The sequence below is a fragment of the Anticarsia gemmatalis genome, chromosome 9, assembly GCF_050436995.1.
Source record: "Anticarsia gemmatalis isolate Benzon Research Colony breed Stoneville strain chromosome 9, ilAntGemm2 primary, whole genome shotgun sequence".
NCBI lineage: Eukaryota > Metazoa > Arthropoda > Insecta > Lepidoptera > Erebidae > Anticarsia > Anticarsia gemmatalis.
In genome coordinates, this window is record NC_134753.1 from 13,849,825 (window position 1) to 13,863,993 (window position 14,169).

Sequence of the window (14,169 nt, forward strand, 5' to 3'; positions counted from 1 at the left end):
CCGGCTCCCCACGGGCTGCAACTGATTGTCACTAATGCACCACACCAATAGTACCATTACTGACTACTACAAACATCGTAACTCTGTGTAAATATGAACACGGTAACAACGAATCGGTCTGTAATCACTTAGCGGAAAATAACTATTAATGAACTCCTAATGACTTGGCTACTCGATGCGTCATGTTATTTATTACTCCGTGTACATTTGTAATTAATTAAAAATAATTAAAATCTTTAAAAGAGTAAAACGGTCATTAATTTCTTACAACTTTACCATAATCGTACAACGAATAGTTTTAAAAGAGTGTCAGAATGCGCAGGTCGGTATACGACTCGCGTATCTCAGTGAAACGTCCCCGGTTGTTCCACTTCCAAAAATAATGATAACAAGATTAAAATAAGCATGTGGCATTCCCATGACTATAGCTAGTATAGCGTGTACGGGAGTAGTTGTTATGAAACACCACGTGGCCGCGAGCCGGCGACACAGTCGGGGGAACAGGAAACGCACGTGTTACCGACCACCTATCAACGTTCACTAATGAAAATATACACTTTATTTTGATTAAGTGCTACTTCTTTACAATAATTGGAATCGATAGAAGGGACTCGAAATAGAACAATATTTTTGAGATGATCGATAAGTCGTTATTAGGGTATTACCGTGTGTATGTGAAGGAAGCATCATTAACTTGAGTGGAGGTGATGTAACGCTGCAGGAGCACAATTAGTGAGTAGCAGATCAAGGTGAAACCAATAAGAATGCAGATGAAATCAGTGCGAGTTGTGAGTGAGGTCACGTACTACTGGGTACTTGGTAGAGGCAGGTAGCAGGAACAATGCCGATGGCGATCATAACTAACTACACTATACTTATGTTGGTTTTTGTGTACGATCATTACATTGTACCGTCCAAGGACACACGCACCGTGTCCGTATTACATGTTGTTATTGTTTAATATGTTCGCTCATTTGTCAATCGGTCTTATGGGATTAACTGAACTTCTTAAATGTAGCAATTCCCAAAGAATCAGAGTAAATTATAGAGTATCTGAGTATTTAGTAACTCAGATTTCGCCAGATTTTTGATACCATGTTCCAGAGGAACGATATTTTGCAACATTTGATGAATATACCAAAATCAAGCCTGTTTTTTCAACCAATAACCCAATAACAGTCCCAGAAACCCGTAAAATATGTAGTAAAATGTGATAATAATATTTAAACAGTGATAGCATCGTCTTACAAAGGCGATGGTAACGGATACTTAGTGGCGAGTAGCAGCGTGTGTGGATATAGGATGCGGCCTTCCAGCGAGGGATCGGGTTTCGTTCGCCGGCGCCGCACACCACCAGGAAACAAAGGAAACCACCGTTCCGTTGCGAAGACTCAAACCTCACTGGGACGATCACTTATTCAGAGTACTGTACAGTCAACAGTCTACAGGGTAGGAGTGAAGGCGACGTTTGAAAGACGACGTAATTTATGTAAAACAATTCCATGACAGACCTTTTCGATCGGATTCGGGATAACATGACCCGGAAACCACTCTACCTATCAGCAGAAATTTCGGTGGTATATTCCATAAAGGGCCACCGAGACTCCCATGGGGACTTAAAAAGATTGTCGAGAAGTATGGGCAATATTTCATGATATTTTATGAGGCATTAGATTCGCTACGTAGCAAAGAGAGACACGTGTAGAGCCATGAGCGTAGAGCGCTAGGTCCTAATTGAATTAGGCCAGCGTAAGTGATGTGCGAAGAGGAGCGCCCGGTGACCGCCACCGACTGTCAACCTACTGGCCAATCTTTAACGTTGTAACGTTGTATGGAACATAATGAAACATAGTGTTTGTTAAGAATATCGTATAAACTTGAATGACTAGTTTGTTTTTTGTTGGCAAATAAACATGTCTGATTGCTTGCTGTAGCAGCTAATCAGATGTTTTGTGTCACTAGGGAAAATCATTGCCTTCATCCTCTTCACAATTTGGCAGTGATTAGATATAACAAGTTGAACGCTGCAATGATCGAAAAATGTATTGGAAAGATTATAAATCAACCAATACTGGTGGAAAATTATTGTCAACTGATTATGCCAATAGCAGAGGATCAATTTGGCAAGAAGCCGTCACAGGTCGCCAACGAGACTCGCTCATTAACAAGTGATCTTGGGAATGATGATCAAGTGTGAATCAAGAACGCTGTGAAGTCGATGGTTGGTCGATCGCTATAAATCACAAGAAACCGGCCTCAGTGTCAGTTAAAATGAGTCTAATTTCATCTTGGCAGTGGTGAGTTGAAGTGTGCAGGGTGAGCAGCAGCGCATGCGCGCCGCACGCACCACACACGACACACATACAACACACGTTATTAATGAGGGCCGCGACGTGGACCAAGCGCGACCACCACTCGCAACTACAATACAATATACACGATCAGACGCACCGGTATAATTATATACGCACGCGACCCGACTGTGGACGCCGCGAGGGTCGCCGACGCAGCCGTGACGACACACAATTAGCTAGTTACGCACTGCAGACTTATTTGCACCTTTTTGTCCCATACGACAGATATAAATACTCTAGACGAGGTGCAGCGGAATTTTTCAATCACCGACGTGGTCCTAGACAATTAGCGAGCCGCGCCGGAGTTCCGAGCGAACGTGGACGCTACTAGGATTTAGATCGAGCGTCGTATAAAAGTGTCCCTGTGCCAATTATTGTTTGCAAAGCAACGCAGTGACGCAATTCGTCACAAGTAGTTCATTCTCATTATTGAATAATAGAGATAGTTTCGGGACGGTCTCGTGAAACCTTGACTCGGCACGCGGAGTTATTATTGTTCTGTCACCGGCCGGCGGGAGAGCGCGGCCGCCCCCTGTCCACCACCACCGTCACCACCACCACGCGGCGCGTATGTACACTGGCACCACATCGATCGATCACTGCTGCTGGAGCGAACCGCACTGAGCTCACGAGACACTAGGTGAGGGTGCTGGCTCGCGGTGCAGGGCCGCAGGGCCGGCGCGAGGCGCGCTGCCCGGGCGGCCCGGTTGGCGCCGCGCCACCTAAACGTATTTCTGCCCTCCGCTCGCGGTCACCACTCACCTTCGGGGTGCAGCCTCTGCGGGTCGAACCAGGCATCTGGAATAGAAGGCTGCGCGTTAGCGGGTTAGTCGCGACAGACAGAGAGGAAAGCAGGCGAAGCGAAGCCGGCGCAGCGGGGGCCGGCGGGGGGGTGCGGCGACACTTACGCGGGTTGAGGACGCTGCAGAGGGAGGGTCCGGAGTCCGTCATGGTGGCGATTTACGTAACGCGGAGCGTGAGGAGGAAAGAAGGCGGCGGACGGAGCGCGCGCCGCGCCCGACTCTCGCGTCGATACTGGCGGCGCAGCCCCGCGCCCGGCCCGCCCCCGCCCCGCGCGCCCCGCGCCGCACCCCCGCAGCGCCCGCCGCGCCGCACAGCGCCCTGGCCGCACGCATGCGCACCAGCGCGCCGCGCGCCATCCCGTCACCCCCACACTGCTGCTGCACCACCACCGACCGCCACCGACCACCACCGCCACCGCCGACCACCGGCGGGCCGGCCCCGTGACACACGCAACCCACCACCACTACATGTCTTAGCTTACTACGTTACATCGATTACTCCTAAGTGTTAGGTTCCCGTGCGGTTAGTCTCATACCTACGGTTAGTTCCAGTGCAATAGATAAAATAAGTACAGTAGTTAAGTGTTAACACATGAGTACAAGTAAGTATGTGACAGATAAGTAAGAGAAGATAACGGGTGCAGTACCTATGCATGTTGTTTACAGTCCGCGGCGGCGGGTCAGCGGCGCTACATGAAATAATGTCAGAGGCGAGCTGCACTGACCTGCAAAGTGCATTCGCCTCATGTACTCGACAGTTACCAACTAACAGAATTAACGTTTGACCCTTGGGCCGCGAGCACGCTACTATACTCATTGTTACGCTACGAGCGCCGGTGTGCAGACACTACGGTAATACTACGGCGCCTGTACTTCTCATGACGAGTTAATCTGTTTAATCTGACGTTTGTATGAATCACTTCAAGTAACTAAGTTGACGCTCAGTGTTCGCACATTGTTACCGCAATCGAACGAGAGATGTCGTTGAATGGATAAATCGACGTGTGCCGACAGTAAACCGTCTGCAGACAAAGGCTTCTTCGACATCAGCATAACGCCTAGCGCCGCTGCACGGCGTCCGAGCCTAGCGAGAGGCTACGTATTTCATTAGATATAGAGAATATGTATGTAGAGTTCAGGCTTTGATTGATTTTTCAATCGCCTTCACTGCAGCATTTGAATCTTTAGATTACAGTTTAGTTGAACCATTTTTTAAAAGCTAGTGTTCTTAAATCATATGCGCACATAATGTGTTTAATTAAATTAAAACGTAAGTTCGACTGCGAACAAAGACAGATACACATTTTCAATAGTCACGAAATCTTGTATAACTTTTATGTTGAAACGAGTGAAACGGCAAGTTTAGAGTGTCGCCTTCATGCTTGGCTCGTTGAGGAACAAAAAATATCAGCATTACAATACCTACAGCTACACAGGAGAGCGGAGCAGAGGCGGCGCACTGCCGAATACTAATGACTTCATCTTGTAAGTTACGTCGACTCCCGACCTCTCAGACTTTATCACTGCTGTTGAGAGACTAATAAATAGTGGAATAACCTCCGACTTTGAAGTTCCCACTGTTAATTAAAGCAGCCTTTGGAAGTGAAGTATTTCAAGAACCTTCTTAGATTTTCATGAAAGGCAAAAGGGTACTGCGTAACAAATAAATGAGGATAGTGTAATATAGGAGAAGAGGTCCAAAAACATATTTTGCTGTCGTACTTCAAAGAGGATAAGAGATCAAACAAATGTCTGCTGGTGGAGCAGAAAGTCATACAATAAAATTAAATATAATTAGTAGTTCAAACCCGAGACAATAAAATGTCGCGCAGTGTTAGGAGGGCGACGCGACGGCACGATTGATCGGGTGCAAGTTAATGCGACAAGTTGTCGACAGGCTGTCGCGACATTTGCGGGCGAACTCGTTTAACGGACGCGTGACTCAACCACACCTGAGTAATGCGCACCACATACAACATACAACCCCCCAACATTATAATTTTAGGGATGACGTCAAGCTTTTCCCCCTTTTCAATTTAAAATTTCCATCATTATTTATTTGTAGGATCTACTGGATTCGTCTTTTTAATATTAGGCTCCATGTACAATACCACAACTACCTAAAATTAGTTAAATATAGTTATTGAGGGCATGTAAAGTCCCCAACTTGCACTTTACCAGAGAGATGGACTCAAAGGCTAACCCTCGTTTAGGAGGACCCTTGCCCAGCAGTGGGACAGTAATGGGTTTAAGGAAAAAAAAGAAATGTACAATGGTGGTACGCAGGGGGATTAAATGCATCAATGCATTCTTGCATCTTTGGGTTAAATTGACGTGGTGGTAAGCCTTTGCCAATGAGAGCTGATTATTTAGTATGAATCTCGTGAGTCTTCCAATCTGATAAAGATCAGACATTTCTTTAAAATGTAACTGGAAGGGTACCAAAAGTAATAACTGCATGGTTACTGCAAAGTCTGCAGGGAGAAGAGATCTAGTGATCAGTGGCGAGTGCCAACTGCCAAGCCGCACTGCAACAAACACGACACAATCATTCCATAACGAGTGTAAAATACTGTGAACACATAAACGACGACTTTATTTAAAAGTATTTGGCGCCGCTGACGTCATTATGCTGTATCAGACTTTATGACACGAAAATCTTAATGCAATAGATTTAAAAATATTAGTCCATAGTCAAGATTCCTTCCCTACCACACTCTTCCCTCGTTCAAGTGGAAACCCTTGCCCAGTCGTGGGACAGCCATGGGTTAAAAAAAAACATCCTATGAATATAATTAAGAAGAATAAACTTTCACAGCATTGCTAAGGTAGCTTTTTTCGTGTTCTAATTTAATATTATATATTTGATAGTATATAATTGTTCAGAGGCAATATGACTAAGCACAATGAGAACGATACAGGCTGTACACGACTAAGTAAGCATGTTATATTGACGATAATAATCTTTAATTAGTTGCTCATTAACTCAGTTCAGTCATTACACAATCAATGACTGTGAATTACAAGTTTAAACATTGATTAGGAGCAGCCTTGAGTTTCTTGCATGCTCATCCACTGACAAGGTTCTAATTGAACTGGCAGCAAATCCAGAAATACTATCATTTATCTTAGGGGAATCATGTCATTGTAAATCATCTATGATTTAAGTTAGGGAACATCGTGTAAATCGCTTAAGTAAAACTCGTTTTGTAATTTCTTTAATCTGTCTAAGCTCCATGAAAAATACTGATATTCAGCTGCATCCGATGAGTTTGAAAACCAAGTCTAACATAGTTGGAAGAAAGGCATATTGTCAAGATTTACGGATTCTAGCTTTCAAAATATACATTATCGTGTAAAATTTAGATTTCAATAGAGTAACATATTCATTGATTGCTTTTCTCAATAACCTCAATGTCTATATATTGGGTTGTAATTCTACAATACAGTAGCGCTATTCCGTAAAGCCGGTACTTTCAAGTATCGAGAATTTGACATTTTAAATGTACTGGAAAAATTGTTTTTTCGGACCTCACTAGAGGCGTTGATCAGATTTCTATCCAAAATTTCTTGATCGCTAGCCGGTAGTCGGCAGTGATAGTGGTAGAGAATCACAAGTTTGCATGTAAATTGCCCTTATCACAGACAAGACTAAATACTCGTATCACAAGAAATGTTCAGTTCAGTTTCCCGGTAAGGCATATACGTGTGACACACTTGGCAACCGCACGCACGTTCAATGCGAGACAAGTGTGTAGCCAAAATTTGTTCCGACGGGTTTGCCGTTCTTTATCATTCTAGTCATGTATTCTTTTACAATTTATTAAAAAAACTGTATTATTCCTGACTGATTGCTGAATTCGGTGTTGTATTAATTTCGGTTGGAATAGAATTTAAATTTTCGACCGTACCGTAAGCTTTGGTCATGTAAATAATTAATTAAAATGTTTTTGAGTAGTAACTACACTTCTACAGGTATCTACACTTCTGCCTGGATATGAAATGTGTTCATTATCATGTAGGTACGCCACTCGAACATGACAGGTTATAGATTTCCACAGATAAGCTACAAGTATTCGTATCAAATGAAATGAAATTATACGAGCCCTTATTTCACGTGAGGTTTTTATGTGAACTCGTAAAACAGTACGTTTTATATTCAGGGTTTACTTCAAAATGGCACGGCTCTTATCGAAATAACTACGTTCATATAAGGAAAACCAGGTGCGGATGTGGTCAGGGAGCTCGACAATAATGTACTTTATATGTATATAGTCACATGTATAAATAGCACTCATAACTGAGTGACAGGCAACTAAAAGAGCTGTAGAGCTACTAACCCCCGGTTTCTGAGGTTAAACGCATATAAAAATGCGCTATTGTATAGATAAGTTATTTATCTGTACATTATTTTACGTATAGGGCGCAATGACGCACCAAGAAAGATTTCTTTTCAAGTACACGAGACCAAAAGCGGTATTGAACGGAGCAGATGCCAACTGGTACGGCAATATATGGGCGGCTATCGTAACACCTGTGCGTAAAACATGCGCCAAAGCGAGTGCTGCACACACAATGAAGTTTGTCGCGTGACGCGGCCGCGACGCCTTGTCGCCGGGCAAAAATACCCGCGACGACGTGTGACGTCACCGCACACACCATTACCTGTGCACACATACCTACCTACTGATACTACTAGCTCTGCTCCTGGTATACAAGTTGCGAATGTATGAAAGCAGATAGTACAGGAAAAAACTCTTACTAATTCTGATCTGGATAGGACATGACTAGCTGTACAGTCATAAGGTTAGAGGAAAGAATAAAATATAGCCAAATATCAGCTGTCGAAAGTTGAAACGTAACGCCTCACATATAAGACTGTTTCAAGTCAGAACTTCTAAGCAACTTTGTCTACTTCGCATCAAACGTTTTAACTCTGTCCGCAGGGGGTAAAGTCTGGCGGACGTGACGAGTCGAGTCCAAATCCTCGTGGCACTAGTGCACCGACCAACACGATACTTTAAACGAGAGCCAATAAATCAACTGTCGTCGATGAACATGACCAAACTTCAAGTCGAATGAAGTCAAGGTTTAAATACCATTCACGCGAACCAAACTTCAACAAAGTTGGGACTCCAACAATGTCATTTAGTTTACTGCACTACCTACAAAGGGGTAATTGATTTAATAAACAGGTTTCCCTGTCGCTTACTCACTCTATCACCCTAATCTAATAAATTACTAGGAGTTATTGTTAGCCGGCGAGGGGGTGAGTTACGCCCGTCTGAATAATATAGACGGGTAGGTCGATACTAAAGTATCCAAGTCCAGAAGGCACAAGTGCTAGGAGCTTACGGGTTAGCAACAAGGCTGATCCGTTTATATAAAGAGAGCAGACGGTGTGTCTGTGTGCCGTGGCGAGGATATCGATCCGCCACACCCCTCGCCACCCTCGCGGCTGGTCGCGACCCGCCACTCGCGGGCCAGCCCTTATTGCACGATGTCTGGGCTTTTCCACTAATTCACCGACCTGATAGAGCAATCGAGACACGCACACTCTACACCAGCGGCGCCAATAAACTACACCCAATGTCTCTCCTCACTTTCATCGTTTTTTTGTAATAACTACTGTATCAAATATGCGACGCAATATTGTTCAAGTTTCATTATACAGGTATAAGTTAGAACGACACAGGCTGAACGTGTTTCTAATAATAGAACTGACAATACGTGGAAACCTCCAACGTGATTCATCTCTCTCCTTATACGTCGGCACTCGCTACTGTGAGGCAATACTGCGAGCGTATGTATGATCTTAGCAATGTTGATAATGAACGCAATTAAGATGTTCGTGATGTAACAACTTACGTAAAAAGAGAAAGTCATGAAAAGTAACAAGAGTCATGAATAGTTATTTCAGTCAAAGTGTGCAAAAACATTTTGAGAATGAAGCTATTATTCGGATCCAGTAATTGAACGAGGTGTTTGTATATGCGCGTCATTACTCCGGGTGAGAGCACAAACAATGGGAGGGTGGCTGCAAGTGACGTCACACTCTAGATGAGCACAACACACAAGGGCCCTGCGCTACATTTTTGTGAAGAGACGGAATTAGGTCAACGAGTGCACGAGGCGTGGGGCGCACTCGCACTTGACAGTGGCGCTCACTGTTACAACCTGCTACGCCTCACACTCGCGGCTTTTTGTTCTCTCGCGTACATTACAGTCAACGATTCTAAGGTTAAGCCCCGGCTTTAAGGAATCTATGACGCTAATCGGCGATAACGATATCTCGAACTTGAACGTCACTTGTAATTAGGATTAAGCAATCTGCTTTTTATAAGTATTGCAGCAGTTGCGGAAGTATTGGGTGATAACTGCACTGTGTGTTTCTTTTAAAGATAACTTGAACTCGGAAGAAACCCTAAACACCTCGATACTGGAAACCCCAAAATAAAGCCCCAATAGACTTATAAATAATTCTATCGAAACCAACTCGCAGGGATAGTATGTATAATTAGAAAGGGTTGCAAAAGGTCCGCTACCTGATGTCAAAATTTGTTCTACTTATAGGACTTCAAGGACCTATCTTAACAAGATGACAAGCACACGCAGGCACCAACATGGAACCAAACAGCTTTTCAGTATATTTCGTGCAATTTACCCAAAAATTATACAAACTTCCTTGACAAAAAGTGACGTTATAAATATTTTACATAACACTGAATACAACAATTGAACTTCTTTCAGTTGTTTCTAGCGTGTGCTATGAAACAATTAGGTAGCTAACTAGCTACACATTTAACAGTGAACAGTTTGGCAGCGAATATGTCATGTCGAACATTATTACAAGGTCGCTTATTACAGCGAATGAACTATTTTACATCAACATATTTTAAAAGGTTTATTTGTGGTTGCGTTTCAAACACGACCGTGACCCTGGACGCGATTAGGGCACGCCTAATGGGAATTGTAATAACGATTTTGATTAGGGGAAGTTATGAATGTGCTATAGCTATTTGTTTAATTTTTAATGAGAACATTGCTTGTCAGGGCATTTTGATCATAGTGTTTTCCTATAGTGAGTCGTCAGCGCGTCCTGGCAGAGAGACGGCTTCGTGCAGACAAACAGGTGCAACAACAAAAGACGATCAGATAGACAACTTTATCAATACGATCTATCGATGCACAGTGCAGCGCCGAGGTCGATTCGGACGAACGGATCATTTGAGAACAAAAATAATATGACATACACAACTGTACGTACACTACACACATATTAAACATTCGTACGCAATCGATTCCTTGAAAAAATTTAAACAGCACTGGACTCGTAAAGAACCGTCGAGTGCCTCGAATAGTTTTATGTCGTTGATCTTTCTGGACAACTGCGCCAAAATTAACAACGGAAGCGTATCTGACGTAATTTTTTATGCAAAATATCGTGCGGATGTTGCGGATTTATAACAGGACTGCGACAAGAAGCTCGACGGCTATATCCTAGCTCAAACAAAACGCCTCTACTCCACAAACTGGACTGCATGGCCTCGAATTCTCGAAGGCGAAGATGAGGTAGCCGGTGCTAAGGCGCCGGCAACACCCTGCGATTCAAACTTGACGAGACTCACCATTGATTTCTTCGGTGTTGGATCCCATCGTTCACCACACAACAATATTCACACAAAAGTCAAGTCTAGTCGTGGAGAGTGAGCGCGAGGAGACGCCGCCACATAGAGGTGAGCGAGGGCTCGAGCAGTGGCGAGGAGTGGCGAGGAGCGACGTGAGCGCGGCGCCGGGTGCTGCGCTAGTGAAGTAGTGAGCCGCCTGCTGCTCCGCGCGCTAAAATTAGCGATGGTGGCGTCGAGTGTGCATACCGCGCGTCACGCCCGCTCTACCGACTGCCGAGTTGCCGACCGACCACCGAACCGAGCCCACTGACACTTTTTTCGTTCAGACTTTATCTGTGGAATTCTGATAACGTCGACTCGAGACTCACGAATGGCTCGGAGTCGATTGCGCATACGTCGCTCATATTGGCGATCTATCTTCAGATTCCAATGCGCATTCCGAATTAAAATAAGCGAAACTCCAGCATCGTTCGTGTTCTACGTGAAGCGTACATTTCGACTTTTCCCTAGTATCTTTGTGTGAAAAATGTCTTAAGATAACGTGTGTCTACTCTTTCGTCAAACTAAATAGTTTATCGTTGCAGCATGGAGTGCTCTCGACGAGTTTGCACTAGATAAGATAGCAATTTAGCTAATAGCCCTCGCTGCCTGCGTGAACATAGAGCAGCTCGACAATCCTTCCATTGTAGGTATCAAAGTAACAAAAAATCGATAAATGGCCTGTTACTAATGTCTGACGGACGATGACTCATGTGGTTCAAGGAAGTGCAACTTTGCGTCACAATCCGCTTTTAGCCGAATTTCGTTGTAAGCGCGAATTAAGTGCGGATGAAGAAAACAAAGGCTTTTCAATTGGCAGCTGAGACAACATTACATACGAGGCAATATCGCGGGGAGTGAGTGACGGGCGGCTCCTGGCGACAGGTAGACTGTGCGGAGGAGCCGTGTCGTAATGACGAAGGGATCGCGGCGGGCGCACGCCACTTGAATAATATATTGGAGCACGACTCGAAGTCGGACGTCCTTTCCGCGTGCAGTGAGAGGCGTGGGCTTCAGCGGGTGCCGTTAGCCCGTCGCTGCAGCGCGGCAGCGGTCAACGCTCTTGCCGCTCCGCCACCTCTGCAGCCGACCTCCCGTCCCACCCCCGCGCGCCACCCGCTACACCCTCACCCATTGTTGTCTCCATATTGGATGCCACTTTTTGTCTAGATCGTGAGCTTTTAATAAGCCTTCAATGCTATGAGTCACATGTCGTGATAGAAGATAATTACATCATACTCGTAAATATGGACGTGTTGAGTAAACCCTCCAAGACAAAACGTACTAATTTACCTAATGATGTCCTAAGCCTAAAGCAAGTCAGGCGCTACTATGCTTGTCTTTAAGTTATGAAGAATACCAGGAGAACGGGTGTCGCTCGGACACTTGTGTAGATATTGGTCGGCGCGGCCATTGTTCACCTGCAGACATGATTGTTCACGGTCCGCGGCGCTCAGCGCACGCTTCCAAATGAAACTATTTAAGAGACTCGGCTCTCACAAAAAAGTGCCTTCGACAAACCATTCTCATACAATGAATTTTTGAGTGGTAGCAAATGAGCCGTCTTAAGAAAAATGATTCATATTTCGCATTATTTTCATGTTCCAAATATATCTAGTACGCAGTGACGAGTTGCCAGCTCACTGCATTAGAAATCGTGAAAGTTCACTATGAAATGACTACCAATTGAACAGATAATATCGTAAAAAAGTATGTTCAGCTTACCTAGTCCCATTTGACAGAAGATGACTTCAGCCTCGATGACGTGCGCCGTTGGGCGTGCGGGCTCTGGGGCGCTCGCCTTGGGAGGCGGGCTCGGCTCCCTCTTCACGGGTTCCGGCTTGGGGGGTTCTGGCTTCGGAAGTTCGGGTTTAGGAGGTTCAGGCTTAGGTTCTGGAACAACTGCAGGTTTGGGTTCCTCCGGCAAGGGCTTGTCGAGCGGCGCCGGGGCGGGGCTAGGTGCAAGCTGGGGCGCAGGAGCCGGGGCGGGCGCGGGCGCCAGCACGGGCGTGGGGTCGAGCGGCGGCTCGGGGGTGTGCGCCGCTCGCTGGCCCGAGGCGGGCCGGTGCAGCGGCGACTCGCCCGCCGTGTCGGCGTCCGACTCGCTGTCCGTGAACTTGTCGGCGAGCTGGTCGGCGGAGGGGGCGCGCGGCGCGTCCGCCAGCAGCTCGCGCTCCATGTCCAGGAAGCTGCGCGTGGCGGTCGCCTGCTGGTGCTGCGGCGACTCGGTCATCTCGCGCTTGCCGTCGCGGTCCAGGTGCTCGAAGTCATCCGTCGAGTCCTGATCGCGTTTCATGGCCGGCGCGGGCTGCGTCGCATCGAGCGGCGCCTTGTCGCCACTCGCGAGTCCACCGAGGAGAGCGTCGGCGCTGTCCATGTTCCCTTATGTGAAAGATAAAAAAGTGCGATGTCGAGAGTGATCGATAGGGTGTGAGAGGAGCGCGGGTGCGAAGCTGCGAGCGCGGAGGGCGGGTCCTGTCGTGCGTCCTCGCCGTATCGTACTGCGGTCTGCGAGCCGTGTGCCGGCCGGCGCTGCACGACGTCACTCAGCACGAGAAACGAACGGTATTACTCATCGCCGACCCCTCGGTGCAGCGGGGGCGATGCCGCTCGCCGGTTTATGTTATACAAATTATTAAATTAAGAGCGAATTTAACGAACTAAAACTTTTCAAAGATATCGATATAAACTAATCAAATCAAGAGTGTAGAATGGGTACAATTGCAGAAAAATTATTAACAATAAAATTGCAAGCAAGAAATTGCGAAAAGTATTGACTTTCCGATCCTGACCTTTTTTGAAGGCGCGCTAAGTAAGCTCTGTTTTACCGACACTAGTCAATTGAGCACTGGGAATTTTGACAATCAAGTTGCGCGACAGTAGCGACATGAAACAGCTGTTATTCGGTATGACCATTATTCCGACCAGAGTAACCCAAAAATGGCAAGGTATATTCTATGGAGTGATCTTTAAAGAATGTTAAATTCGTGGAATCGATGATTATTTGTCCTTATCTTACACCTACATTTCACTTACAAACTACTCAGCTTTGTTATTTTACAAAATATTTTAGATTTTTCTTTTAATAAAAACAACAAAGGTGAATTTAAAGTACCGTTTCTAGACAACATGTTTGCTCTAGTATTTTTTGGGTAAGGAGCTAAAGGAAAGTCTTTCACGGAAAATAAATACTTTGTGGCACGCTAAAAAAGATATAGGTATTATGAGTTGTTAAACATTGATTGATTAAATAAATCCATTTGTTTCTTTCATAAAATTATTGTTATTTTTACCAAAAAATAGCTAATATTCATTAATTTTAATTAACCAATAAAAAATCTTACG

The 14,169-nt window shown here is 45.2% G+C and overlaps 1 protein-coding gene across 6 annotated transcripts in view; it reads right to left on the reverse strand.

Moving 5' to 3' along the window:
• Rtnl1 (reticulon) overlaps positions 1-13,599 on the reverse strand; it is a 30,809-nt gene extending 17,210 nt beyond the window's left edge. The window contains exons 1-2 of one of the 6 annotated variants that reach the window (XM_076118177.1): positions 12,550-13,599; positions 3,117-3,152 (exon numbers count right to left, since the gene is read on the reverse strand). In XM_076118177.1, coding sequence (XP_075974292.1) covers positions 3,117-3,152; positions 12,550-13,201 — 688 coding nt within the window. In that variant the 5' untranslated portion in view covers positions 13,202-13,599. Of the gene's footprint in view, positions 1-3,116; positions 3,153-3,262; positions 3,419-10,785; positions 11,053-12,549 lie in introns of those variants that run through there. The other 5 variants (XM_076118182.1, XM_076118180.1, XM_076118178.1 and 2 more) reach the window with 5 other exon arrangements.
• Between the last annotated feature and the right edge of the window lie 570 nt (positions 13,600-14,169).